Raw genomic sequence first — 27,514 nt, 5'->3', positions numbered from 1 at the left:
CCACGAACGTTACAGCAAGGAGCTCGATTCTGTGACCCGCGGGGTAACTCAGGACAGCTTACCGTCCTGAAGCCTCAGCCAGAACGCAGGCTGGGTGTGCGTGGGGGTCGGGCTCGGAAGCGCCCTGAGGAGGTCCTCCCCGGGCCCCTCGTCCCACGCGGAGATTTGCTGATGCTCCATAGGAATCCTCAGCGATTCCAACAGAGAGCACAAGAAAGCGCGCAAGCCCCTAACTTAGAGGGACGTCACCACGTGTGCGGACCGCTGTCCACGCACCACCCTGAGCTCCCTTTCGTCTCATGCCTCCTGCCCATCAACCCTAAAAATAACTTGCTGAGGCCCACCGGGTATACACAGGTCTGGAAGAGGACCTTTAGGACCCTGAACTATGAGAAATCGTGGCCGTGTGGTGCTGGAGGGAACACGGTCGGGCTAGAGGAGCGTTCAGAGCATTCTGGGGTGAGGCTCCCAGGGCTGGGAGAGAGAGGGGTTGAGGGTATACGCTATAGAGCCTTTAGCTGAATAAGCTAAAGTGAGTCAGAGCTGAGTCCGAATCTTGGTTCTGCTGCTTACTAGCTAGCTGTGTGACTTAGGCCAAGTTACTTAACCTCTCTGAGTTGCAGCTTCCTTATGTGTAAGATAGGGACGGTAATACCCGTCTCATAGACCTGTGAGGATTACATGTCAGCATTTAGAACAGTGTTGGCACTTAGTAAGTATTCGATGAACGTTAAAATAATAACATTTATTACTATTTTAAATAAGTATGTCTGTGAGTCTTGGAGGATTTGCCTGACTGAAGTGGAGAGTTGGGGGTGAAGTATAAGGATCCCTTTATCCTTCCAGACAACACAGTGTAGAGCTCTGCTGTCCAAGTCTAGTCTATGGACCAGAAGCTTCCGAATCACCTGGAAGCTTCTCGGGAATGCAGAGCCTCAGGCCTCGCCCCAGGCCTACCGACTCTGCGTTTTAACAAGATGCCCCGGTGCCTCTTGTGCGGATGTGAGAAGAAGGCCCACGGAATCAGGAGCTCTGGGTCAGGGTCATGTGTGGCTCTCCAGCCAGCTAGCTCTGTGACCTTGCTCTGGTCTCTTGGCCTCTCTGAGCCTCAATTTTCCCACGTGTAAAATGAGGCTTATCTTCTGCCCCTCTCCACCCCCCTCTCTGAGTCCAGCACCAATCATCCCAAGGAGCCACAGTGAAAGTCGGGGGGGCGCCCCCAGAGGGCACGGCTGCCTCGTTTCATAAGGAGACCAGGGCCTGAATGGCTGCAGTGACCCAGCTCGGGGGCCCAGAATCTTACCTGCAGGGGGCCCCTCTGCTGGCCTGCACCTCCGCAGGGAGAGACTTCCTGCAGAGCCTCTTGGGCCATACATCCATCTCTAAGTGGCCTCCATTCATGGTTTGGTTCCAATTTAATGATGGTTGAAAAGTTCTTGAGCTGAAAGTCAAGGTCACTCTCAGCTGCATGGTCGAAACTAGCTCAGCCAGGAGTTCCAGCCTTCTGTGCCCGTGCTCCATTCATATGCCTGCCAGCTACCCCTGCCCCAGGTCAGCTGATGGAGTCTACTCCGGCCCGGGGGCTCGGGTGGGCTCGGGGGTCACTGAGCTCTCTGGCAGTCCTTTTCCCAGAGACCTGTAGGGAGCAGAGCAGTGAAATGGGGGGACAGGAGCAAGCTGAGGTCCTGCCCGGGCACTGCCACTGACCAGCTGTGTGACCTCAGACAGTGGGATCTACCTCTCTGTGCATCTGTTTCCTTACCGGCAACATTCGGGAACGGGATTGGTGTTGTTCAGCCTTTCTGATGGTGACTGACCAGAAGACACGCGCTTGGCTTTGCAGCTCCCACACACTTGTGTGTGTGAATAACTGAGACAAAAGTTTCATGGCACGCGTTCACCCTCGTGACATGTGACGAGCTCTGAGGTCTTCTCTTAGAGTCTCTTGTGTTCTCTTCTCTTGTGTTAAAGAAAGAAAAAGGTTGTTCACATCTTGTCTCCGGGTTCTTCCTGGACCAGGGGATCCCTGAAGGTCCTTGCAGCTTAGAAGTCAAAGAAAACACTGAAACCCCAGTGGGATACAGACTAGTTGGATGGGAGGTTTTACAAATGGCTCAGCATGAGGCTAAGTGATTCTGGGACATCTAGGAGGCGAGTTCGGGGGTTTGGGCTTGTTTGCAGGAGGGGCACGCTCTGGCTGGTGAAGGGAGAGAAAGGGAGGGGTCTGGGGAACCGTTTGACGCGGGCTGCGGTCTGAGGAGCCCTGACCGTCAGAGCATCTGCCAGCCTCCGCCTCAAGCAGACTCTTCAGTCTCGGGGCTGACACGTCACTCACTCCACCCGGGACATGAGCGCTTGTCCCAGAGAGGGCGGCGAGGCCTGAGTGCTGTGCGCAGCCCGGGGCTGGGCACCAGGGTACCGTCGCGTGTGACTAGCGGCCGGCACGTGACGGGCACGTACTCTGTGCCAGGCTGAGCTGAGCCAGCGGGGCACAGCGTCCCCGTCTCTGGGGGGTTTGTGATCACACCAGTGAGGCAGAGCTGTAACGATCCTGCCGCAAAGCCGACCGGGAAGTGCCCGTGCCGTCGAAACACCTGACCGCGTGGCCATTGGCAGCAGTGGCCTCAGCTGCCTCCCCCTCTTCCGAACCACACACCTCGTTTCTCTGTCCCACGGGGCCCAGAGACTTGCGACCAAGCTGGGGGGGGATCCCGGTCCCAGGTCCCCAGCCTAGCCGTGTCTCTCAGGGTGACAGTTTCACTGCAGTGAGTGAGAAAGGCCCCCCCTACAGCCTCCTGCAGGGTCTCCTCCAGCCTCTAGGAGGGAGGAGGATGCAGCGGGGGCAGCGCTCGGGCTGGACATCTTGAAGCTGACGTCCGGAGGCCAGGCTCTGGGGCAGTGTCAGAAGCAACTCCGGGCCTTTCCTCCCGGCCGTGGATTTTATTTTCTGACCCTGCATCTGGGGAGCAGGGGAAAGAGGCGAGCCTGGGCGCGTTCAGCCTCCCACCCTCTTGCCTTTGGGACAGAAGTTGAGAAAACCTCAGATCTGAGTTAGACTCTGGGCTCAGTGTTTGACGCTGGCGCGTGTCCGCCGAGAAGCAGCCACGGCCCGGCGGGGTGAGGTGGGGGCCAGGTGGAATGCAGGGCCCTGGGCTGGTGCCCAGCTCGTCCGCGGCACCTCCAGAGTGGACTGCACTCCCTCCACTTCCCTCGGAGGAGGAGGGGGCCCGATCGCAAGCGAGCCGCTTTTCTCCGTGGGCACCACGCAGAGGCTTGGCGTACCTTACGTTTTACTGCGGGAGACGCGGCTTGGCGTGAGGAGGAACTTCTGGCCGTCAGATCTACGAATTCCTCTGCTGATGAAAGCACCCTGACCAATTATGTTGATCTGGAAAAAAGGACTTGAGCTCTCCAGATGTAGCACGATGCTGCCTGCAGGCAGCAGGAACTTCAGACCTTTCACCAGTAGCGGATGCTGGGACCCTACTCCGGGAGGGGGCCCCGTTGCCTGGGTCTGGGGTGAGGGCTCCAAGTCCGCACGTATCAAATATCCCGAGGGATTCTGACTTCGGGTCCGAGTTGGAATCTGCCGGAGGAGTTGCCCTGGTTGGGTTCCTGGCCAAGATGTAACCCGGAGGATGGGGGTTATAAGAATGGGTCAGGGAGTGCTTTGAGCTCTTTGCAGGGAAGTGCTTTCGAGATCAGAGGCAGCCCTCTCTCAGTCTTCTGCAGCTCAGTGGCCTGCTCTGCATGCTCGCTGCACCACCCTTGGCCTGGACGAGTTTCGCGAGGCGCTCTCCACACCCGCATTGGCATCAGTCCCTCCTCTGCACAGTCCTTCCTCCTGCAGATGATTCAGGCCTCGGGCGGTCTCGGGAGCATGGGGGCTGGGGCTCTGGGAGGGCTTCACCTGCGGCTCCCACCCAGCCACTATGCTGCTGCTTCCTGTCTAGACCAATTTTCCTCAGCTCTGCAAGCGTGTCCAGACCAGGAGGGAATGCGTCTCACAACCCGACAGGCAGCCCAACCGTGATCCCGGCACCTGACACAAGCCTGAGGACTGGTGTTCTGTGATGTGTGTGTGCGGGGGGCGGGGGGCTCATCGTCTGCTTGGCCTTGCTTCCAGGTAGGGCGGCAGTTCAAGCATCGCAGGTATGGCAGGTGGCCCTTACGTACCACTTGTGACGAGCCTTAGCTGTGTGGTTCTTGAATGTTAGTGTTTCAGAATGACCAGGGACTCTTGATTAGAGAGTAAATTCCCAGGTGCCTCCTCCAGGGGGTCTAAATCAGTGTGTTTTGGGGGCAGGGGAGCCAGCAATGTGCATCTTAGCACACGTTCCCCAGGGGTTCTGACGCAGGCAGACCCCAGACCCCACTGAGAAGTGCCGCTCTAGCCTGTTCTTCCAGAAGGTACCAGCCTGCAAAAGGCACGGCCAGGAGCCCTTCCAGTCTATGACCCGCTCCTGTTCTCAGAGTGGGGGGAGGTTCTTGGGGAGGGCTCTAGGCCATAAGGCCACGGCTTCGTCACGCACGTGTCTTTTTATTGGTATATTATTCCGGGAGGCAGAAGCACATTGTTAACTTGGCCCTGAGTTGGAAAGGTGAGGCCGATTTGTGCTCTCTGTGCGCTGCGGGCATATGATCTGTAAACCTGACTGATGAGAAATGGTTTGCTTTATCAGATGGGATAACGCTGCGAAGTTGGTTTATACAAGGCAGCAGAGCCTAATTAGGGAGAAACCATCCATCTTGAAAATCCAATTGGCGATTTTACAGCCTTTGCAGAATTTTCTACAAACTCTTACGTTTGCCTTTCATTCACCTCTACCCTAATCGTGTGGGGCTCTGTGCATGTGAGAGAGAGAGGGACAGAGAGAGACAGAGACAGAGAGGCATTAGAGAGACTGAGAGAGAGACTGCTTTCACTGAGAGACTGATTTCAGGGGAACAAGGGAACCCTAAGTGGGTTTTTCTAGTAAGAGCCTCCCTTTGCAGCCGGAGACCGCAGTTGCGCGGGGAAGGCGGCAGGGGGCAGTGGTGAGTCCGAGTCCCTCTCGACTGCTATCCCCACGGCAAAGCTGGCGGAGGCTGAACTCGCTTCCATTTTCTTCTCCGGCAAATATAGCAGAGACTCATTGAGATGCTTCTGGCCCAGGGTCTTCACTCCGTGATCAGAACGTGAGGGGCGGGGGGAGGGGGGAGAGCCGGGAAAGGGGGCAACCTCCAGACATTCGGCCCCATTCCTTACCCCGGGGCGAGCTCACTCCACAGTTGACAGATCCCAGATGGAATCTGGATGCTGAAAATCCTCAGTGCAGAGGTTTGGAGTGGTCAGGTTTTCATTTCTTTTCTTTTCTTTCCTTCTTTTCTTTTTAAAAAATTTTTATTGGAGTCTAGCTGATTTACAGTGTTGTGTCAGTTTCAGGTGTAAAGCAAAGTGAATCAGTTACACTTACACATAGATCCCCTCTTTTTAATTTTTTTTTTTTTTTGCGGTACGCGGGCCTCTCACTACTGTGGCCTCTCCCGTTGCGGAGCACAGGCTCCGGACGCACAGGCTCAGCGGCCATGGCTCACGGGCTTAGTTGCTCCGCGGCATGTGGGATCTTCCCGGACCAGGGCACGAACCCGTGTCTCCTGCATCGGCAGGCGGATTCTCAACCACTGCGCCACCAGGGAAGCCCCCCTCTTTTTTAGATTCTTTTCCCATATAGGTCATTACAGAGTATTGAGTAGAGTTCCCTGTGCTATGCAGCAGGTCCTTATTAGTTGTCTGTTTTATATATAGCAGTGTGTATATGTCAATCCCAATCTCCCAGTTTATCCCCCCCCCTTTCTCCCCCTGGAAACCATAAGTTTGTTTTCTACATCTGTGACTCTATTTATTTCTCTATTTCTACATCTGTGACCCTATTTGTAAATAAGTTCTTTTGTATCTTTTTTTTTTTTAGATTCCACATATAAGCAATATCGTATGGTATTTGTCTTAACACTGAGGATGCTGGGAGGGCGGTGTGGTACTGTAGATGCGCATGGGGCGGGAGGTGAGGCTGGATTCTTCCCCCACTCGGGCCCAGGGAACCAGGTGACCGCACGCTGGCCACTTGCACTGCCCCGACCCTCACTTCCTCCACATGGGATACAGGACACTTGCCTGTGATGGGAGGCGAACTCGCCCTCTCTCTCTGCATCTGCCTTTCCCCAGGCTTTGCAAACCAGAGTCCTATGGATCAGACCACTGTCAGTCCACACGGAAACACATGAGATCAGAGCAACTGCTCTCCAAGGCCAGTGGCCATTTCTGAAGCTCTGCTTTGAGTTCAAGCTTCTGAGATGTATCGAGACTGTAGAAGAATGCCATTTGTTCTGTTCAAGGTCAAGACTATCCTTTCATTTTGGGAAGGAAGATGCTACTTTTCTTCGGAATGATTTCAGCACACCCTAGAATCTAGAGGCTGGACCAGATGCCTTTCTGAGACCCTTTGCTCCTAAGTGAAGGCAAAGGAGAGAGGGAACAGGAAAAAAATATGTTGACCAAGTAATATTCTGTAGCAGAAAGGCTCGGCCTGTGTGCCATTAGCTGGAACCCTGGTGGAACTGAGTATTAATGCTCTGTTCTAACCTGGTACCTTGACTCTCTGTGTGCAATGCTCTTTGTGAAGCTTAATTAATTTCCACAGTACCTGTGGGAGGCTGGCAGGGAAAGTCCTTGCTCACTGCAAATTCTCTCTGAAGGCCTCTTTGAACCTAAGCCTTGTACTGACAGGAGAATCACTGTTCCCAGCCCATTTTGCTTCCCACCTGTCCCATCCTTAGATCTCCAGTACCCTCGATACCATGCACATGCACACTACACCCCCCCCACACACACAGGCAGGGTCATTCTTCTGAGAGGGGGCACCCACCACAGTCAGACGTCCTGGGTGGCATTGCCTGCTCGAGGTCAGACCTGGGCGTTTCACCCCGGCTTCCAGTAGGTTCCGTCCTTTTCAAGTCCATCACTACCCTTGCAGCATCCTCAGTATATAATTGTTCTCCTTGCCCCCACTGTTGAAAATCTCCCTTTTCTGGACTCAGCCTTTCTTAACTTTTCCCCTGATAACTGCACACCCGCCCCACTGCCGGAGCAGGTAGCTTCCTCCACTTGACTCAGCCAAGGCTGTGTGGTCGCAGAATTATGTCAGCTGGAGCTCAGGAAGGCACCGTGGGGTGGGGGTGGCACCGTGGAGGTGGTGTGTGGCCTCTTCTGCCTGTTCCTTTCCTCCACGCCACTTACGCGTGGACTTGGAGTTCATAAATGCTGAATCCCTGGTGGGCAGAGACCATTCGGTAAGTCTAAATTATGTTACCCAGAATGTTGTTTTCTGAAGTAGTCAATCAATACTTGTTCATGCTGGTGGTGACGTATTGGGTCTGCTAGACATTTCCCCATGCATGATCTTACTAAGTCCACATGATTTCTTTCTTTTTAAAAAATTTTTACTGGACTCTAGTTGATTTACAATGTTGTGTTAGTTTCAGGTGTACAGCAAAGTGAATCAGTTATACCTATACATAGATCCACCCTTTTTTAAGATTCTTTCCCCATATAGGCCATTATAGAGTATTGAGTAGAGTTCCCTGTGCTGGGCAGTAGGTCCTTATTAGTTACCTATTTTATATATGTGGTCTGTACATGTCAATCCCAATCCCCCAACTTATCCCTTCCCCCCCTTACCCCCTGGCAGCCATAAGTTTGTTTTCTCCATCTGTAACTCTATTTCTGTTTTGTAGATGAGTTCATGTGTACCCATTTTTTACACATGACTTCTTTCTAATACAGGTATTACCATCTCACTGAGGTAATGTGACTTGTCCAAGGCCAGAAAGCTTATACATGTCAAAAGCAGGAGTTGACCGGAGGCCTTCTCACTGTGGGTCTAATGAACTCTGAGCCAACTGTAGGCGTCAGCAGGGGGTTAAGACCTACGCTACCCTGGACTACACAAGAGAGGCTCCCCAGCTATCATAGCGAGACAGAAAGGAGAGGATAAATAATTAGTGTTCATGACTCTTATTCGCTTTCCCTGGCTCCTTCACACATATGTCCCCCGCCCCCCCGAGAACTCGCGCGTCTCCCTCCCTCCCTTCTCTTCCCTGTCTCCTCTCTGTGTCCTCCTCCTTCAGTTGTTCAAAATAATCAGGCATAGATATCATAGAATGAAACCATTAGACACTGCCCTGGGGGAAGGGAGTGTTTTCAGAGTGGTTAATAGAAGACAGGTTGCATACTTATGCTCACGTGTAATTAATTAATAGCTCAGAGAGCTCTATTACAGACTGTTCTTCTTGTCGTGTTCCACATGTTTACCAATGGCATGAATTAAGGGAGATATGGAAGAATATGTTGTAGTAATAAAAAAAAAGGTCCATCCATAGAGAAGATACAACAAATATAAACCTGTATGTGCCAAACAACATGGCAAAACACAAAAAGCAGAAACTTAGAAAAACAAAGAAAATTTGATAAAAACAAGACCTTAAAGAGTTTTAGGGCTTCCCTGGTGGCACAGTGGTTGAGAGTCCGCCTGCCGATGCAGGGGACACGGGTTCGTGCCCCGGTCCGGGAAGATCCCACGTGCCGCGGAGCAGCTGGGCCCGTGAGCCACGGTCGCTGAGCCTGCATGTCCGGAGCCTGTGCTCCGCAACGGGAGAGGCCACGACAGTGAGAGGCCCGCGTACAAAAAAAAAAAAAAAAAAAGAGTTTTAGAAGACTTCAACAAACTTATCTCAAATTTGACATATCAGTCAAGCAAAAAGCACATCAAATATGCAAAGTATTTGAAACCATCAACTAGCAAGCTAGTTGATGAATTTAAGAGATGAATGTGGAGCTGTGTGCCTTGAAGTAGAATACACATTCTTGTTATAGAACTTATGTAAAAATTGACAATATGGGGATACAAAGGAAAGGCTAATAGATTCCAAAAAGTAATCCCTTACCAATATATTTTCTTACTATAATACAATAAAACTAGAAACCAACAGTTTATATATTTTTTAAAATGCTCTTCCGTTTTGTCTTTTTAAAAATATATTCATTTATTTTATTTATTTGGCTTCACAGGATCTTCGTCATGGCACACAGGAGCTTTAGTTGTGTCATGTGGACTCCTTAGTTGCAGCATGGAGGCTCTTTAGTTGCAGCATGTGGGATCTAGTTCCCTGACAAGGGATCAAACCCAGGGCCCCTGCATTGGGAGCTCGGAGTCTTAACCACCGGACCACCAGAGAAGTCCCTAAAATGCTCTTCTAAGTAAATCTCAGATAAATTAAATAATCAAAACCAACATTATAGGTTATTTAGATTACATTATGATTGAAAACTTAAAATATCAACAAAATTTGGAAGGTCATTGAATACACTGAGCCACCAGTCGGGATCCATTAAGATAGAGACAGTTGAGAAAGATGGACTGAATCTAACAAGCATAAAATCTAACAGAATTACATTCGAGATCTTGCCAAAATCCAAAAGACCAACGGCAAAAGCACAAGGTGGGAGAGATATGATTCAGTCACACCATCTTTTTCTTTGTTTTTTAAATTAATTAATTAATTAATTTTTGGCTGCTTTGGGTCTTCGTTGCTGCGCGTGGGCTTTCTCTAGTTGCAACAGGTGGGCTTCTCATTGTGGTGGCTTGTCTTTGCTGTGGAGCACAAGCTCTAGGTGCGCGGTCTTCAGTAGTTGTGGCATGCGGGCTCAGTAGTTGTGGCTCATGGTCTTAGTTGCTCCGTGGCATATGGGATCTTCCGGGACCAGGGCTCGAACCCATGTCCCCTGCATTAGCAGGCAGATTCTTAACCACCGCGCCACCAGGGAAGTCCCTCAGTCGCACCATCTTTAGAACGAAAACCATCGCTCTGCCATCGGGTTTAGGGGTTTTAGTCGACAAATGGGTTCAGCATTCGTCAACTTTGTGATGTGACTGCCCGGAAAAGTGAATGTGCTGTTAGTCTGCACGAATAGGTAGGCAGCAACTAGAGCAAGAGAGATCTAATGTGCACCAGTCAGACCTCATACACTGCGCATTCAGTGTGCGACTCTATGGCTTGAGAAAGCTCCATCAGAGCCCATTCAGAGAAGAGTAAAGGGGACGGTGAAGGGACTTGCAAAAGAAAAACTTCCACGTGAGACGCGGCTGGAGGAAGTGGAGAGGCATGGCCGCAACCCAAGGCTACTCCGTGAAGTCTTAATGCTGTTTTAAAATATATGAAGAGTTATTACACAGAGGCAGGATAAGGTCATAGAAAGACACATGTCCATGAGCCAGAACAGTCCATAGATGAAAGAGCTGCTTAGAGATCCAGCATTCCCTCTCACTGGAGGCGTTCTAACCCAGTCTGGGTAAATACTTGGTGGAGATATTGTGGCGAGGATTTTAACACTGGAAAAATAGGTGGTTGGATCAGACAAGACTTCCAACCCGGAAATTCTTCAGTTCCCCTGGAATCTGGTATTTCCCACCATGTGGTCCACCCACGGACTTCTGAGTCTGGTATCCAAAGTCTTAAATTTATTTCTTACAGATTTTCAGCATTGACATTTTGAGCACAGGCCCTGTGGGTGACATCAATGTCTGAGTGTTCGTAACCTAGTGAAGACAGCATCAACCCAAAGGAAGGAGTAGTTCAGGACTTTGAAATGTTCAAATAAAGACATATGGTGTCCTCCGAGGTCAGAGAAGGGGGTCAGTGCACTGGAACAGACAAGGAAATACTCATGGAGAAGACTTCAAAGTCTGTGTTTGTGTGCGTCAGGCAGTCTCAGTGGTTTTAGAAATTGTGGCAACAAAGGGGTGTATAATAAGCAAACATAACCAGTTGCCTCTTTCCTCTGATGGCAGAACGCGGTAAGCCTGGCTGGAGCACCGTACGCCGTATGCCCAGATCTTTTTTTTTTTTGCGGCACGCGGGCCTCTCACAGTTCTGGCCTCTCCCGTTGCGGAGCACAGGCTCCGGACGCGCAGGCTCAGCGGCCACGGCTCACGGGCCCAGCCGCTCCGCGGCACGTGGGATCCTCCCGGACCGGGGCACGAACCCCTGTCCCCCGCATCGGCTGGCGGACTCTCAACCAGCGCGCCGCCAGGGAAGCCCCAGCCCAGATCTTTTGAGAGTGTCTCTAGGCATTGTTTCTCCCAGGAAAACAATTTCTCTGCAGCCCCTGCTCTCACACAGCCTGCCTCTCTAATGGATCGCTCCCACAGGAGGTTTTACGGACTAAGCTTTCTGTTGTTCATCTTCCTGATTGCTTCTGACCCTTTCCAAACCTAGCAATCCTTTTATTCTCGACACAAAGACCCTCCTCCCCTTGGGGGAGTGTTAGCCCTTGCCCCCCCGCAGTCCATGATAATAATTACGATAATAAATAATCCCTTACATCCATTTAGGACTTTGCAGTTGCAAATACCTTGCACACCTGCTCTCTTGTTTGGTCATCGAGGTGATGCTGGGAGGAACCGGGGGTACAGGTGCTGCTTTGGGATCGGAGGAGGTCTTCTGCCCTCTGAGCTGGTTTGGTGATGGGAGTGGTATTCACAGCACCTTAACGATCTCATTCGCGGGGCTCGGGTGTCCGGCCCTGGGGCAGAGCTCATCCTCTGAAGTCATTCGGGCCTTGGCAGCCTCCCAGGATGCTGGCCGGTTTTGTTCAAGAGCGTTTGCAAAGAAGGAGCTCCGTGTCTGATCCAGTGTGGGCCCAGGATCGCTGATGCCCGCCTGCATCCCAGGACTTCTTTGTGGCGGGCGCGGCCTTTGCGACGAGGGCTGGGAGTAGGTGCCATTCAGAGGCTACATCTCTCTTCCCCCCATTTGTTTGTAGCAATTTGCAATTTGCAAAATTACTTACTTCACGATTAACTGATATGTGAGCACGAGAAGCATAGAGTTTATTAATTTAATCCAGTAAAACCCCAAGGGGCTTCCCTGGTGGCGCAGTGGTTGACCAGGTTCGTGCCCCGGTCCAGGAAGATCCCACATGCCAGGGGGCGGCTGGGCCCGTGAGCCGTGGCCGCTGAGCCTGCGCGTCCGGAGCCTGTGCTCCGCAACTGGGAGAGGCCGCAACGGTGAGAGGCCCGCGTACCACAAAAAAACAAAACAACAACAAAAAAACTTCAAGTTAATATAACATATTTAATGAGAGTGTAGAATTAATGCTCTGCATGGTTATTAGGCCTAAATGGTACACAGCTTATATGCATGACTGTAATCAGTATTGCTTTAGCAGAGTCAAATCCATTTTAAAGGTTTTCTCATATCACTTTATTAGTTCCCTGATACTTATGTAGTTGGAATCAGCAAAGTCATCACCAAAATCATCTAAAGTCTTCCTGGATGCCATTTACCATGTAGCATTGGAATTTCTTCCAGCACAGGAAGATAATTCCAGGCACCAGGGGAAGGCCATCTTTGTCTCTGAAATTTCCTTTCCACTGTATCACTTCTGTCCCTGAGTTGTCCCTATGCAACAGCAGGTGCCTTGGCTCCTTATTTCTCGCCAAGATTTTCTTGTAATTGTTGTGGGGTAGCTAAGAACCAAAGTAACAATCCAAACATTTGTCATTTACCAAGAAGAGAGTTCTCACTCTTCACCAGAAAGACGTTCGAACACAGAGCCTTGGCTTGGAGAAGTCTCGGAGAGCTGTGCCCTCTTGCTGAGGACAGCCGGGGCCAGAGCCATTCTCACGCAGAGTCGGGTGTGTGGTCTTGGGGACACAACCAGGAAAGGGAGCTCAGACAGGCGAGTGACCTTGAGCATGCAGGTCCACCCCGTCTGGGTCAGTTGTGTGGTTTCTGTAGAACTGGAAGGACGCCCGTCGAAATGGCAGCCTGTGCAGGGGGTGCCAGCTTCCCCCTCAGGTAGCGAGTGAGGAAGGGGCAGCCTCTGGGCTGTGCTGCAGCCTCGGGCGGCAGGGGAGGCCTGGCGCTGGACTGGAGTCCCACGGGGACTTAGGGATACAGGGAGGTGGGAGTTTGATTGACGGAAGGCTCAGAGGAATGAATGCTTTCCTATCCTTGATGTTTTCTTCCGAAATCTCTCTGGTACCTCTCAGAACCGAGAACCAGGGCTGTTTCTTCAATTATAGAAGCCTCCTTCGTTGAATATAGAACAAGGGAGTGCCAGCGTTTGAGTTTAGAATGGCAGGTGCCAAAATTGGCAGTAGGTGTGTATATTACAGGTTCAAAACAGACCTGGAGAGCTATGACATAAGCCTGCTTGCTGGAGCCTAGAGTTTCCTTAACAGGAAAGAGGGCAGGGAGTGAGAGGCAGAGAGGGCCTTCCGTGCCCCGTCAGAGAAGAGGTGTAGAGGTGCGATCCCCTGGGAATGTCACAGGTGATCATCTCCAGTCTTGGTTCAAATGCTAATACCCGGTCCTTCCCGTTTGCACTCGGGGGGAGTACTTGAAGGAGGATCTATTACTGGGAGAGAAGGAGGAGCCATCCCAGGGGTGACCCACAAACCTGGTCCCAAGAGCCGCATCTGTCTTCATCTCCATGTAGGAGCAGAGAGGCCAGCTACGTACTTCCCATCCTGCGGGGCTCTTCGGAGTAGGAGGGGACGCTGAGAACCCAGCGTGTCACTATTGCCGTCAGCGTTTAACCAGCCTCACCCTTCCCACGGCCCTGTGCCGAGATGCGCGAGCCCTTGGACAGGTGTGGCCCCCTTCCCTTCTAGGGGTGTCGTGATGGTGGTGGTGGTGGTCATCACCCTGGAACCTTTTGAGATCCTATGAGAAAAGAGGTCGTGCAAAGTTCAGCACGTAGTTTCCGGGAGAGTACAGTTCAGATGGTGCTGATGGAACCAGGTGGAGAGAAAGCGCCCAAAGTGGGAAACAGATACACCAAGAAAGCAAGCAGAAAGGAAGCCCACGCCGCACACCTTGATGCTGTCAGCAAGCATAGTGGTCAGTGGGCGATAGGTTGGTGAGTGTCACCGAGGCGGGCTGGATTGGTGCTGAGATAAAGCAGAGGACAGGAGATGGAGCCGGGGATGCTTCCCGGGGGAGGTGTGGGTCATCTGGGAGGGACAGCTGGGAGACGGGAGGATGAGAGGGTCCTGCTGGGCCTCAGCAGGCAGCTGACCCAACCGCCATGGTCACCCACACCGCCCAGAGCTCCACTGGGGGATAAAGGCGTCTCATCGCGCTCTCTTTGGGTCGTCTGTGCAGGAAAATCGCTGCCTATGATGAAGAAATCCAGCACCTCTATGAGGAGATGGAGCAGCAAATCACAAGTGAGAAAGAGCAGTTTCTCCTGAAGGTAAGAGTCCATATTCCCGGGGCTCGGCTCTGCTCTGCGGGCCAGGCTGAAGGGTCACCTGCTCTGACCACGCCCTCTCCTCAGCCCCGGATCTAAGACTGCAGTGCCCCCTGGCACTATTGATTTCCTGTTTCCCTGCTTTGTTTATTTTTTTCAAGGCCCTTGTCACCTTCAAATCTGGCGTGTAATTTACTGGTTTATTTTGATTGATTGTGGTCTGTCTTGTCCTGCTACGATGGGAGCCCCAAAGAGCAGGGATCTTTACCTTTTACGTACTAACGTACCCTCAGCACTTCCACCGTGCTTGGAGTACAGCAGGCAGGCGTTCAACAAGTATTTGTTGACTCAGTGAATGAATGAACAAGGAATAAATGCAGAGGAGGATGGAGGGGCGTTACCAGTTAAAGCAGCCCGTAGATGGGCTTGATGTTGGCTGCTCCCAAGACCTCCACGGCAAGCCGGCACGCACGCGACAGCCCGTGCCACACCATGCCCAGCAGCTCCCCTAAGGGGACCCTCATGAGAGCCGATGCTTCCCATCCTTTCCCCTTGGAAACCTAGCAATCGTAATTCCCAAGACAACTCAAGTTCCACTCTTGTCGAATCCCACGGGGGAAAACGTAAAACGCACGTTCCTGCTCTCGGTCTGGCGCTTAGCCTTGCACCAAGCCCTGCTGTTTGTCTTGGGAGCTCAGAGCTGGTGAAATCCCTTCCTGTTCCAGCCTAAGCTGGATCCTTTAGGGGAACATATTCATCAGACAGAGCTACGGGAAACTCCCTCTTACCCATTTTCGGATTATCCACTCGTTGGGTTCCCAGCGGAAAAGTCTTGGATCTTGAATGTGGCCCCCGTCTTAGTTCGGGCCATTACAGAAATATCACAACCCGGGTGGCTTATAAACAACAAACATTCATTCCTCATGGCTTTGGAGGCTGGAAGTCCAAGGTCAGGGTGCCAGCGTGGTCGGGTTCAAGTAACAGCCCTGTTCCGGGTTGCAGGCCGCCAACTTCTCTGTGTCCTCACATGGGCAAGCAGGCTCTCCGGGGTATCGGACAAGGGCGCTAATCCCACCCTGGTGGGCTCTGCCCTCGTGACCTAATCGCCTCCCAAAGAGTCCACCTCCTGGGGTCATCCCCTTAGGGGTTAAGCTTCAACGTATGCATTTTGAACATGGAGACCCCATCACCTGCTGCCTCTCAACGCGGAACCTGAGCCGCTGCCACATCCCTTCCCTGCTCTTAAGGCAGGTTGGTCTAAACCAGCGTTTCACCTTACCCGCACCACGGCCCCATTTCTTATCACAGATGCCCTTCCAGCTGAGAGGGCGTCAGAATGCTTTCCAGACGGATGTGTTCTCCACCCAGAGCCTCTGGAGGCTGAGACCTCCCCCTCGCCTTCCTGGTTAGAGCGCTAATGCATCCTGGCTGACCCCGCCCTCCCCGCCCTCCAGCCCTAGTGAAGGCGAACAGGCAGAGAGAACTCACAGCTCCTCCCCGAGCGGACCCTACGGGGGCCGGAGGGGGTGGGGGTGTTCCGAGAGCATCAGCCTTACCCCGCCGTCCCCCCTGCAATAGTAGACCCGCTCCCTTTACCCCAGTGGCTTTGTGCACAGAGGGGCTGAGTTCTGGGGGGGGGGAGGGGGCGGCATTCGGCCCCCTCCCCCCCGCACCATGACTACAGGTCAAAGGTCATAGCTAAGGAAAGTTGCTGCTTCCAGAAGCAAAAGGCGGGTCAACGCCTGGGGACTGGGAGCGGAAAGGGGGGGGCGGGGAACTCCAGGGCAAACCTGAGCCAGTTGGGAGCTCTGACCCCGCCGTCGCACCCGCCCTCCCCTTTGCTCCGGCTCGGACGCCTGTCAGGCTCAGTGCTGGGATGTATGCTGTTTGCGTACGCCTGGCAGCCGTGAACACGTGTTCAGCCGTTTTGGACACGCAGGCTTGGCCTGGCCACCGCGGGAGGCTGGCGGTCTGCAGTTCATGACAGCTTGAGAGGCCGCACCCTCTGGCCAGGGCTCGGAGCTTGGCATCGCACCGGCCGTGACCCCCCCAGCACCCTGTGCCAGGCAGGGGCAGTAGGACACCCTGTCCGGCCTTTGCGGGGCTGCCGGCATCAGCCGGGGGTCCTGGAGCTGCTCGCCCCACCCCCAGCCAGCGGGCCGGAGAAGGTGACCCGCAGCAAGCGTGGGGAGCAGCGGCCGCCTGCCCGATCCCTGCCTCCCCCGGCAGGTGCGGCGGACACGAGGACAGCCACGGGCTCCCGCCGAGCCCCGCTGCCCCGTCCCAAATGGGCGGAGGAACGAGGTGGCGTCCCCAGATGAGGAGCTGAGGAAGGGCCCTGGGCTCTGCCGGGGCTGCTGTCCCCTCCCCCTGCATCTCCCGGACACGGCTGCCCCTCGGGCTGCGTCTCACCCCGCTCCTCCTCGGGGGGCTGTCGTTCCGCGCCACGGAGAGCCCGTGGGTGCTCTCTCCTCGTCCGACCCGTCCTGCGCCGCGGCCAGGCCTCGGACACTCGGAGAGCCACAGGCGGTGCGGGGGGTTTCGTTCCCCAAGAAACGGCGGCGCGGAAGAAAAAAGCAGGGAAGCCGGGCAAGGCAAGGGCTGGGCCTCGAGGCTCCCGCTGCCCACTCAGGGCCCTTACACCAGGTCGGGCTCTGGCGAGAGCGTCACACATGCTGCCAGCCACACACGTTCCTCTTTGTCCCAAGACCAGGCCCCTTCCCGCTTGCGTCGCTGGGGCCTCCACATCCCCGAGTGGGGGAGGCCGGTTCTAGGGCAAGAGGGAGGGGCTGTGGAGCTCAGGGCAGAGACCCCCGCGGGGCTTGGGAGCCCTCCGTCCCAGCGGGGACACAGCGAGGGCCTAGACCCGCCTGGGGGAGGAAGCAGTGGGGCCCCTGTGTTTTCAGAGGGAGGGCAGTTTAAAGGATTGAATGACCGCGCCCAACATGGACAGAATATCGGAGCCGGAAGGACATTCCATCTTCCAGTGGACAGAAAGGAGCCTGGGGCCTGAGAGTCCAGCTCAGCCCCTGTTCTGTTCCCCGTTCGGTAGCCGCCCCCCTAACCGGCGCCGCCTCTCTTGTGGGAGGCGGTCAGCCGGCGTGGTCATACGTGGTGGGAGCTGGCACTGGGCGTTCTTCATCCGCCAGGGCCGGCGGGTGACCAAAGCCCTGGGATGCTGTGGGAAGACCCCAAAGGATGGGCGGGCCTCTCCCTGCTGTTGAGCAGGTCCAAGGTGGGGGGAAAACATCTCCATCCCGGCGCATCTGGGTCTCACGTGTCCTTCTTCCTGGCTTGGCAGGACACGGAGAGGTTCCAGGCCTGCAGTCAGAAGCTGGAACGGAAGCTGCTCTCCAAGGAGCAGGAGGCGGAGCAGCTCATCCAGAAGCAGAAGCGAGTATGTTCTTGTCCATGGCCTCAGGGCATCTGCTCTTCACTCCATCCTCTCCTCTGGCACTTGGCCACCTTCCCTGCCATTCCCTTAAGGACTGCGTTTTCTTACACCTGAGAAGAACCATTTAGCTGTACAAAAGAGAGCGGCTGAAATCACAGGTGATCCCAAGACAAAGCCTTTACTCTCCAATGCCTGGTGTTTAACTTGGAAAAATTGCCAACAATTCTCGCAAGTATCCTCCGCAGACATGGTGGCATAATTATGCCCAGGAGCCACCAGGATGCCGAAACGTTACTTTGGTTCCTGCATATCCTGTATGAGAGAAAAGGGGGATATGCTGCGGTACAGGGGCCACAGACACTGATATCTGGGGGGAGGCTGCAGACTGTGATGTCTTCCTGCCGGCGCGGCCAGGGGTGCCTCCAGCTGGAAGAGCAGGTTGACCAGGACAAAGGTCAATTTGTCTGTCCCCTGTGTTCCCGTGCGCCTGCACAAGGTGCGTCAGCCTCCTTTGGGACAGTTCCCGTCACCCTTCAGGGTGGATGCAGGTGCCAGACGCGCCCCTGATGCACCTGACCCCAAGAGGCAGGCTGGGTGGCGCCCCAGGGCCCATCCGCCGTGGCTGGGAGCACGTGGCTCAGGCCCCCAGGGAGATGGGTTACCTAGGCAAACCTCGCGCTCACAGCCTCCTCTCCAAGGCAAGGGGCTCGTAGGAGAGAGAGACCCGCATGCCGCCTGGCCTCCTGTTTTGTTTTGTCTGGTGCTGGAAGGCGTCCAGCCCCGGACAGACCCAGACACATCGCTTCCCTTTGAATAGAGAGGGATATTTTTAGCAGCATGTTAAAATACACTTGAAGACACCCCCATGCTAAGGCTGGAGACGCTTCCACTCCTCTGAATACCCAACCTGTAGATTTCGGTTCGTCTCCTGCAGCAAGACGCGCTCACTGCCAGCTGCCTCCCCGACCCCGCCTGCACAGTCCTACCTGGCTTCTCCTCTTCTCCCTCCTCCTCACTGTTATGCATTAAGTTCTTACCAATTAGACTTATCCCTCCAATGAATGATTTGCCACTCGACTTAATTACTGCATGCTTGCCCGATTACTCAGGGGCCTCTGGAGAATCACACAGAGTTCCTTGTTGTGGCTTCCTTCTTCTCTTACTGGCCACATTCATGAAACTGAATTTATTCTTCCTGCCTCCAGAAGCGCGCATGTGTGCATTAAGGGGCGGGGCAGGGTAGAGCTGACTGCGGCTTGAGGGCAGAGGGGGGCAGTAGCATGGGTTCCCGCCGCCCAGGTGGAGGAAGCAGGGCGCGGCTGGGAAAGGCCAGCCTGATGGGGGGGGGGTGCCTGCTCATCGCTCCTCTCTGCACAACGCCCCCGCTCCTTTCCAGCTGGAAGGCCAGTGCACCGCCCTGCACAACGACAAGCACGAAACCAAGGCTGAGAACACCAAGCTGAGACTCACCAACCAGGAGCTGGCCCGGGAGTTAGAGCGGGTGTCCTGGGAGCTACAGGACGCCCAGCAGCAGTTGGAAAGCCTCCAGCACGAGGCCCGAAAACTCCACCAGGAGAAGGAGATGTGAGTGTCACCCTTGTGCCCTCCGGATCCGTCCCCTGCTGTGAGCGTGTTAGCCCGCCCCCCAGACCCTCCTCCTTGCTCATAACATGGGGATGGGGCTCCTTGGTCCCTGGGACCTCTTCTAACCTTCTAGGATTCTGAGACTATGAAGCAGACCAGCTCTGTGCCAAGCACCGCCTAGGATTGACAAGAAACATACAGCCTCATTCTCAGAAAATTTATTATGTGATTAGAAAGACGTTATATCCAACCAACAAATAGGAGGCAGTCTGGGGGAAAGTCCCGAGTGAGCGGAAGGAGCCCACATTGACTGTCACGGTTCGGAGAGCTGGGAGAACAGGGTGGCCCAGGAAGACTCCCGAGGTCAGCGTGTCGTTCGACAGGGCACGTGACAGCGCCCTGGACGCTTCACCCCAGCTCTGCCCATTTTTTCCCTTCCTCTTTTTCCTGCCTTTTTCAGCCTTCCTCTGGGTGGGCAGCCCCACATCTCTGGGGACTGGTTTGCTGATAAGTTACTTTAGGTGTCCAGCCATTGGGTTCGGCTTGCTGGATGGAGGTGCCCCCGGGGACGGTCCAGGGCTGGGTCTGCACCTGAGCCAGAGAAGTCACTGAGGCATCGGTCTCAGGAATGTTAGGCTTTGAGAACAAAGGCTCTCTGAGGCCCCGGAATCTCGCTTGCTTATCTGTTCATCCATGTGCCAGTGCATATTCACTGGCAGATGCACAGCAGCAGCGTTTGTTGAAAGCTACTCAGTGCTTTCAGTACTGTCTTGGGCGCTCAGCGCACCTCACTTACGTCGCAAACCTGACATTATCTCGTTTGACCTTCTCAGCATCCTGACGTGCCAGGCACTGCTGTTATCAACTCTTAATTTATGGATGAGGAGACTGAGGTTCAGAGGTGTCAAGTACCTGCCCTGAGATGCTAAGTGCTGGACACGTGCTGCTGACTCCCCACAGTGACAAATGGGTCAGCCGGAAAATCTGCGCCCAGGACTAGGGCTGGCCACCCTTCACTCGCTCGTTCCTTCAAGGACTCATGTAGTCATTGCGGGTGCCTGGTGCTGGGTGAGGTAATGTGTAGAGGCTGATTTCAAAAAAAGGGCGGTCTTACCAGTGCTTGAAGCTTTACATGTGTTAACACTCTTTGTCCAAAAGCCATGACTCTGACCGCTGGCAAGTCGTTGGTGCGTCAGCCTAAATCAAATTGTTCTGCTGTCTGCCTCATGTGTGGTGTCCTGTACTGTTTGAGAATGATCTAGAGTGAGAGGGAGGGGATGTGTTTGGATTTGGAGTTTTACCCTAGGAAGACACCTCCGGTTGAAAAAGATACGTCTTCCCAAGCAGCTGACTTAAAGTAAGATCAACCCCTCCATTCCAAGGCTTGGATGCCCGGGGGAAGGACAGTATATTTCGTTGTGAACAAGCAAAATCGGTTCCTCCCCATTGAGATCAGGTCAACCAGGTGCTTAACTTTATAAACAGAATTAAGGAGTCAGGCTCTTAAAATGCCATCAGGTCCTGAAAGCGACAAACAGCTGAAAGGCACAGGCAAATGGAAATGAGCTCGGGAGCCAGGGTAACAAGTCACAGCGTGAGGATTAAAATCTTTCTGAAGCCTTTTATCTTAATTAAGCAAAGCCAGAGACACAACCTCTGGAGGCCGGGAACTGAAAAAGAGGGAAGGAGGGTTAGGAGGGAGACATAAATGAGTCCAGAACCTTGACGACTTTTTTTCAATAAGAAGCTTGCAGCAACATGTGCAGCCGGGGAACCTGCTGGAGCCCAGGAGGGCGTGTCTCGTCCAGAGAGGCCCGGAGAGGAGGGCAGAGAGAGGCTTAGCTTGTGCTCCGTAGAGCAGAATCCCAGACCAGCAGCACTAACAGGACCTTTGTGCTGGAACCCAGCTCTTCGTTTCACAAATTAAAAACTGAAGCTCAGAGAGGGGTAGTGAGCAACCCGCAGCCACCCAGCTCGTTAGTGTCAGAAAACAAGGTCAGAGACTCATCCTCCTGATACCCTGTACTTCCCCGATGATGTCCAGCTGCCGGACGCCGCTGGGAGGGAGGAGAGGGGGCCTCTAGATCAACAGACCCCCTCATGTATCAGCTGGAGTTCTGAACCGACAAAATGAATTTTCCTGTTCTCTGAAGATGCCCAAGGAAGGAGAACTAGCTTTTAAAATCAGATAAAGAAGGAGCAATTAAGCAGGGGAGACAATATAAAGATGAAGGTCGGCTGCAAGGCAGCACCTCTATTTTGTTAATTAACTTGTATCCGGGGGAGAGGTGGTCCATGACAAGGCACGAAATGTGGCAGAAAGAGGTTTGCCCCCCACACCCTGACTCCCAGCCTCCCCATCACCCAGAGGGCACCAGTCCTGGCTCCATGTGGATCCTTCCAGAGTGTTCTGTACATGTGTGTCCGCACACACACACACGCACACACACAGACACACACACATGCACACACAGACACACGCACACACACAGACACACACACATGCACACACACAGACACACACAGAGACACACACAGACACACACAGAGACACACACAGACACACACACACTTCATTTACAAAGCGACAGCACACTGTTCTACATTTGCCTGTGATTTTCCACTTGATGGATCCTGTGGAGAACGCTCCCTATTTCTTTCTTTCTCATAAAAACACAGCCAACAGCCCTTCCCTCCCAGGAGCCATAAACCTCTCATCACTTACTACTGCAAAATGGCAAGTTCTGTTCCTTTCACTTCACCTGTTAGCCAGACATAAACTTGTAGAACATCTAGGTTAGAAGGACTTTCAAGGTCATTTTAGTCAAATATCCAAGTGTCTTTTTTTTTGCAGAAATGCTTTTCTATTTGTTAACACAAAACATCTATCTGAATATACATATGTGTGCATGTTTAGACAGATGTGTGTCTACGAGACAAACAGACGTAGGTTTGCACCGATACATACCACATATGTGTGTGTATATGTGTGTGTGTGTGTACGGTGCCAAGGTCCCTGGTGCTTTGTAAGCAGGGCCAGAGGAGGCTTGGAGTGAGGTCCTCTTTGTTGTGGAGGAATTGGCCCCTCGGTCAGACACTGTGAGAACCCTTTAGGTTAGGTCTCCGGTGTGAGTGACTGTCCGCGCCGGGGAAAGCCCTCTGCCTCCGGCTGCCCCAGGAGGAAGCAGGACCCAGGATGGGGGTGGCGGAGCCCCAGAGCCAGCCACAGGCAACCTGAGCTCCCAGGGCGCAGGGCTGTGACCAGACAGCTGTGCTCACCTGGTGCGCATCGGAGCAGAGTCCCGGACGGCGTCTAAGGACCCAGGTTGGATAATAGGGAAGACATCGTTTTCCCTCCAGTTGACGTTAAATAAAATTGGTAACAAAATGTTGGGAGTTTGCAGCTCTGCAGGAGCCAGAGAAGTTGTTACTTAATATGCATTGTCTGAGGTGAACTTGGAATTTGAGACAGTCTGTTACTGTCGCAAATTGATTTTACAATCCTGCTATACAGGGGAAAACCCCACAGATAGCGCTCAAGGAGTCAGGTGATTGCGAGGCCCGCGGCCCCAGCAAGCTCGTGGTGACGTGCATGGGCTTTTGCCAGTAGACCGTCCTTACGCAGCTCAGCCTACGCGCAGTCCAGGCAGCCCTGACAGCCCGTGGCAGTGACGCATTTACTACGCTGTGGCTTAGAAATATGGGACCCTTTGCAATAAGCTTGGAGGAGATTTAAAATCTCTGAACTGTGGTGCGGAGCACAGAGGGAACGGTGGAAGCAGAACTGGGCAGTTAAGCAAGGTTTATTTTCCAACATCACCCCATTCTGCTTTATTTTTTTCCTTTCTTCTCTGAGTGGTGCTGGATTCCTCCCTACCCCCCCCTCCCCGCTTCCAGCTCTCTTCTTCCGTCCATGCTATTTGTTGACTGCACCTCCAAGCCAGCCACTCTGTCGAGTATACGGATGTAAACAAAGCACACACGGCCCCCTGCCTCGCAGCCTGAGTTGCCCTCCAGCCACCCTGTGTGTGTTTCAGCTTCCCTCTCCCCTTCCTCAAAACTCCTATGATGGACACGCTCACACTGTGACGTAAATGACGGATTATGATTGATATATTAAATCTCTGCTTTGTAGCTAGAGATAAGAAATTTTAGTCAAAGAAATGAATGTGCAACAGTGGAAATTCCAGATCTCCGGGAACAGATTGGAGACTGTTGGGGGAAAGTGGGGAAGGAAAGATAGGTCTTCAATAGCTCCTGCAAACAAACTAAACCAGCGTGGGGGGCACGGGGGGGAGGGAGAAACACCAGCTCTGCTCTCACCCTCCAAGGTTGGGCTGGAGAAGAGTATTGATTCTGATTCCCTGACCTCTGGTGGGGTCAGGGCAGGACCCCTGGGAGCCTGAGAAAGCAGTGCAGTCATCATCAAGCTGTATCCCTGGGACAGGGAGTCGGGGGTCTAGATTAGGGCCCTGGCTCAGTCGTGGGTTGCCAGGGAGAGTTATCAAACCTACTTGACTATCTGTGTCTATAAGACGGGGATCATTTCACCTTCCAAATCGGGTGTCTGAGATGACTTGGTGAGACCTGGCTATAAGCCCTGCGCGAGGCCGTGCTCTCCAGCGGAAGGCCAGCCCCGGCACCACCTTCCAGGTCCAGCTTCATCACTGCCTTGTGCCCTGGCAGCACCCACTCCCCCACATGTCACTCATCACTGCCGTCTTGCATCCCCTGCAGGGAAGTGTACCGCAGCACGGAGAGTCTGCAGCGGGAGAAGTCAGGGCTCCTGAAACAGCTGGATTTCCTAAGGTGCGTCCGCATCCCAGAGCCTTGGGTGGGAAGGGGCACCCATAGAGTCTTCCCTGCCTGCCGAGGAAGCTCCCACATCTCCCTGGTCCCCAACATACTGTTGGACAACTGAGCACCACCTCTCCATTACGTTTGGTCCATTTACACAGGTGCCCACCACCCTCTCCAGTTTGTACCTCTGCAGGCAGGCACTGCCTCCTCCTGCTGGTACCCGGCACGGTACTTGCTCAGGTAGGAGGAGAACTGAATGTACGGAGCATCTAGTCCCTGCCAGATGTAGTATCTCCTTCATCTTCAACAAAACCTGGCAAGTAGGGCAGCTGTTAATACAGGGGTTAGCCATCAAGGAAGCTGCTATCAGAGAGATGGAGTGATTTACCAGCGTGACCCCGACGCTCGCTGCCAGGGCCGGAACGGAGTCCACAGCTGGCTGATGCTCTTTATTCTGCCGTGTTCTGTTCATGTTTTTTGAATGAGTAAATGAATCACAAACAGAGCAGCAAGAAGGGCGTGAGGAGTGTCCCCGGCCTGTTAAGCTGCCTGTAAATTCAAAGCTCATTGGTTTGGTTTGGATTTTATCCCCCCCCAAAAAAACAACCAAACCCAAACGGGTGTGGGGAACACGGAAGGTTCAGTTTTGCCTCTGAGCTTTTTTCTAAGTTACTATACTTGCCGCCTGTCAAACACCTCTTGGGGAATCATGATGAAATTTGGGTGCAGGTGGGTTTGAATTGGGTACCTTTTGAAAGTTTTTAAGTTTTGTTTTTAATTTGAAAGCAAGGTAAGATCACTGCATCTGGCGTCTTTGATGCCACCAAATAGAAAAGTTCTTCAAACGGAATGCATTTCAGGTTTGTTTCCCTCAAGATGTGATTCCAAAGGCCAGGGAGATGGAAGTGGTTCTTAGGGGCCGAGTTCTAATCCCTGTGAGAGCAGGCCTGGACCCTCAGGAAGGCTTTAGTGAGGGCAGAGGATAAGGTGGACAAGAACGAGTTTGGTTGGGTTTCTTTCCCTTTTTTCTCTTGTACTTAGAAACAAATACAGGGCCCATTCAGCGTGAAGGCGCAGGGCAGGGTGGCAAGGCAGCACTTGTGGGTCTTTTTCTTGGAGACGAGCGTCTGTGCAGAACCCCAGCCCGAACCTTGCTGTGCTGTCGCCTGGTCCCCGAGCCAGCCGGGGAGAGCCCGGATGTGGCGGGAGAGCTCACAGCAGACCCTTCCTCCACAGTGAGATCTCCGGGTAGAGACAGAGAGCCGGGGGAAACGGGCCTCCGGGAGAGAGAGAGCGAGCTGGGAGCAGGTGGGGTGGGAGGACAGCAGAATTGGTGGGGGAGATCGGGACCACGGCCGGGGTGTGACCCAGTGGAGAGGGGCTGCCGTCCTAAGGGAAATGGGGGCACATGGAAGCAGTTTCGGGGCGCTTGGTAGGAACGTGCTCTTGGGAGCTGGATCTGGTTCCAGACTCAGCCCTGCCCCTCATCACCTGTGCAACCTGGAGCAGTTGTCGACCACCTGGACACGCCTGCGTCGCAGGCTTCCCGGGAGAATTGGGTGACGGGTGCGCGGCCGTCGCTACAGGGCGGTGCCGTGAAGGACAGAGGACACACGTACAGAGCAGAACGTTCCCTTGCATATCGGAGCCTCTGCATGGAGGTGCCCCAGGAAACAAGAGACGAAGGCGTGGCTCCCCGGGGCTCCCCGGGGCTCCCCAAGTCCTCACCCAGGTGCAAGGCTGCTGACGCCACTGCCCGCAGAGGGAGGGTCCTTGTGCCAGGAGGAGCTCCCTTCACTCAGGGTTTATAAAATACCCTCCCCTCACCCCGCTGCTGCCCCCGCGAGCTTGTCCTGAGGCCCCGGCTGTGTGCCTGCCCGCTCATCAGATGTGCAGCTGGTCCAAAACAACCCCACGCGTGTTCCTGCTGTTTCCTGCAGGCCCGGGGGACCGAGGCCGTGACTCCAGCCCGCCTCGGCTCTAACACGCAGGGTGCAGGCAGCACACGTAGCTGAGCGCCTGCACACAGTAGGCGCCAGGGCACGGCCGCATTGCAATGACAAGGGCCAGACCGCCGCCGTGCCCTCTCTTCCCCTTTCAGAAGTACTGATGGGGGCTTCCCTGGTGGCGCAGTGGTTGAGAGTCCGCCTGCTGATGCAGGGGACGCGGGTTCGTGCCCCGGTCCGGGAAGATCCCACGTTCCACGGAGCGGCTGGGCCCGTGAGCCATGGCCGCTGCGCCTGCGCGTCCGGAGCCTGTGCTCCGCAACGGGAGAGGCCACAGCGGTGAGAGGCCCACGTACCGCAAAAAAAAAAAAAGTGCTGATGGTTCTGAGGCCACTGGCCGGGAGAGTCAAAGGGTCAGAGAGTCACAAAACTGGAAAGCACCCCGAGGCCACCTGGCCATCCCCTAAACCTCACACTTTGGTAGGTAAAGTTCCCACCGTAACCGCGAGTGCATTTTGAGGTTGCACCGCGCCCCCAAGTCCACTCAGTCCCCCACTGAAGCCCTCACGCCTCCTCCCCGTCCTCGCGGCGGCCAGCACCATCCGGAGACCTTCCGCCTATGCTCGGCCCCCCACCTCGGCCTTCACTGCTAGCCGAGGCCAGCCCCGCAGCTTGTGCTCTGGAACTAGATCCCACCTTCCTCAAGGACTCCTCCCACCTTTCTTCTCTCTCTCCCCTATTGTCCGTTTTTTCTCTTTGGGAGAGACGGACAAATGTGCCAGAATATTTCTCGTCTAATATCTCTTGTCTCCACCGGCCCATCCAACTACTTCCCGTGTCTTTCATCACTTTCAACAGAACTTTCCAAAGAGCTGTTTCCATTTACACTCGGCCGTCTCCGTTTCCCAGCCTCACATCCTCAACCCTCCACCAGGCTTTTTCCTCCCGCTACTCCACCGGGCGTGGGACCCATGACCTCCATGTTTTCTAAAATATGGGCCAGGGCTTCCCTGGTGGCGCAGTGGTGGAGAGTCCGCCTGCCGACGCAGGGGACGCGGGTTCGTGCCCCGGTCCGGGAAGATCCCACGTGCCGCGGAGCGGCTGGGCCCGTGAGCCGTGGCCGCTGAGCCTGCGCGTCCAGAGCCTGTGCTCCGCAACGGGAGAGGCCACAACAGTGAGAGGCCCGCGTACGAAAAAAAAAAATAATAATAAAATAAAATAAAATATGGGCCAGTCCTCAGGGCCCCATCCTTGTCCCCAGCACATCACTCTTAGCACAGCGTTTCTAGGACCCCTTTTAAAACTCGAGTCAGGTCAGGACACTCTTTGGCCAAAGCCCACCCCCCATGGCATGGCTTCATATCCCATTGGGATAAATTCAAAGTTCTGACGACGGCCCACAGGCAGGGGATGGCAGATCCCCCCTCCCCCATCTGTCCTCTGACCTCACTCCGAGCGTCCGCTCCCTCGCTTCCGTTCCCCTGGGTGCACACC

General features: G+C 54.1%; 1 protein-coding gene across 1 annotated transcript in view; it reads left to right on the top strand.

The window, feature by feature from the left end:
- CRACR2A (calcium release activated channel regulator 2A) overlaps positions 1 to 27,514 on the top strand; it is a 104,089-nt gene that overhangs the window by 49,648 nt on the left and 26,927 nt on the right. The window contains exons 6-9 of the mRNA XM_059080694.2: positions 14,209 to 14,299; positions 17,598 to 17,693; positions 19,087 to 19,274; positions 24,012 to 24,083. Of these exons, the coding sequence (XP_058936677.1) occupies positions 14,209 to 14,299; positions 17,598 to 17,693; positions 19,087 to 19,274; positions 24,012 to 24,083 (447 nt within the window). The remainder of the gene's footprint in view (positions 1 to 14,208; positions 14,300 to 17,597; positions 17,694 to 19,086; positions 19,275 to 24,011; positions 24,084 to 27,514) is intronic.

This window comes from Kogia breviceps, chromosome 12 (assembly GCF_026419965.1).
Source record: "Kogia breviceps isolate mKogBre1 chromosome 12, mKogBre1 haplotype 1, whole genome shotgun sequence".
NCBI lineage: Eukaryota > Metazoa > Chordata > Mammalia > Artiodactyla > Physeteridae > Kogia > Kogia breviceps.
The sequence above is the reverse complement of the archived record's forward strand: the minus strand, read 5'-3'. Positions and strand labels throughout refer to the sequence as shown.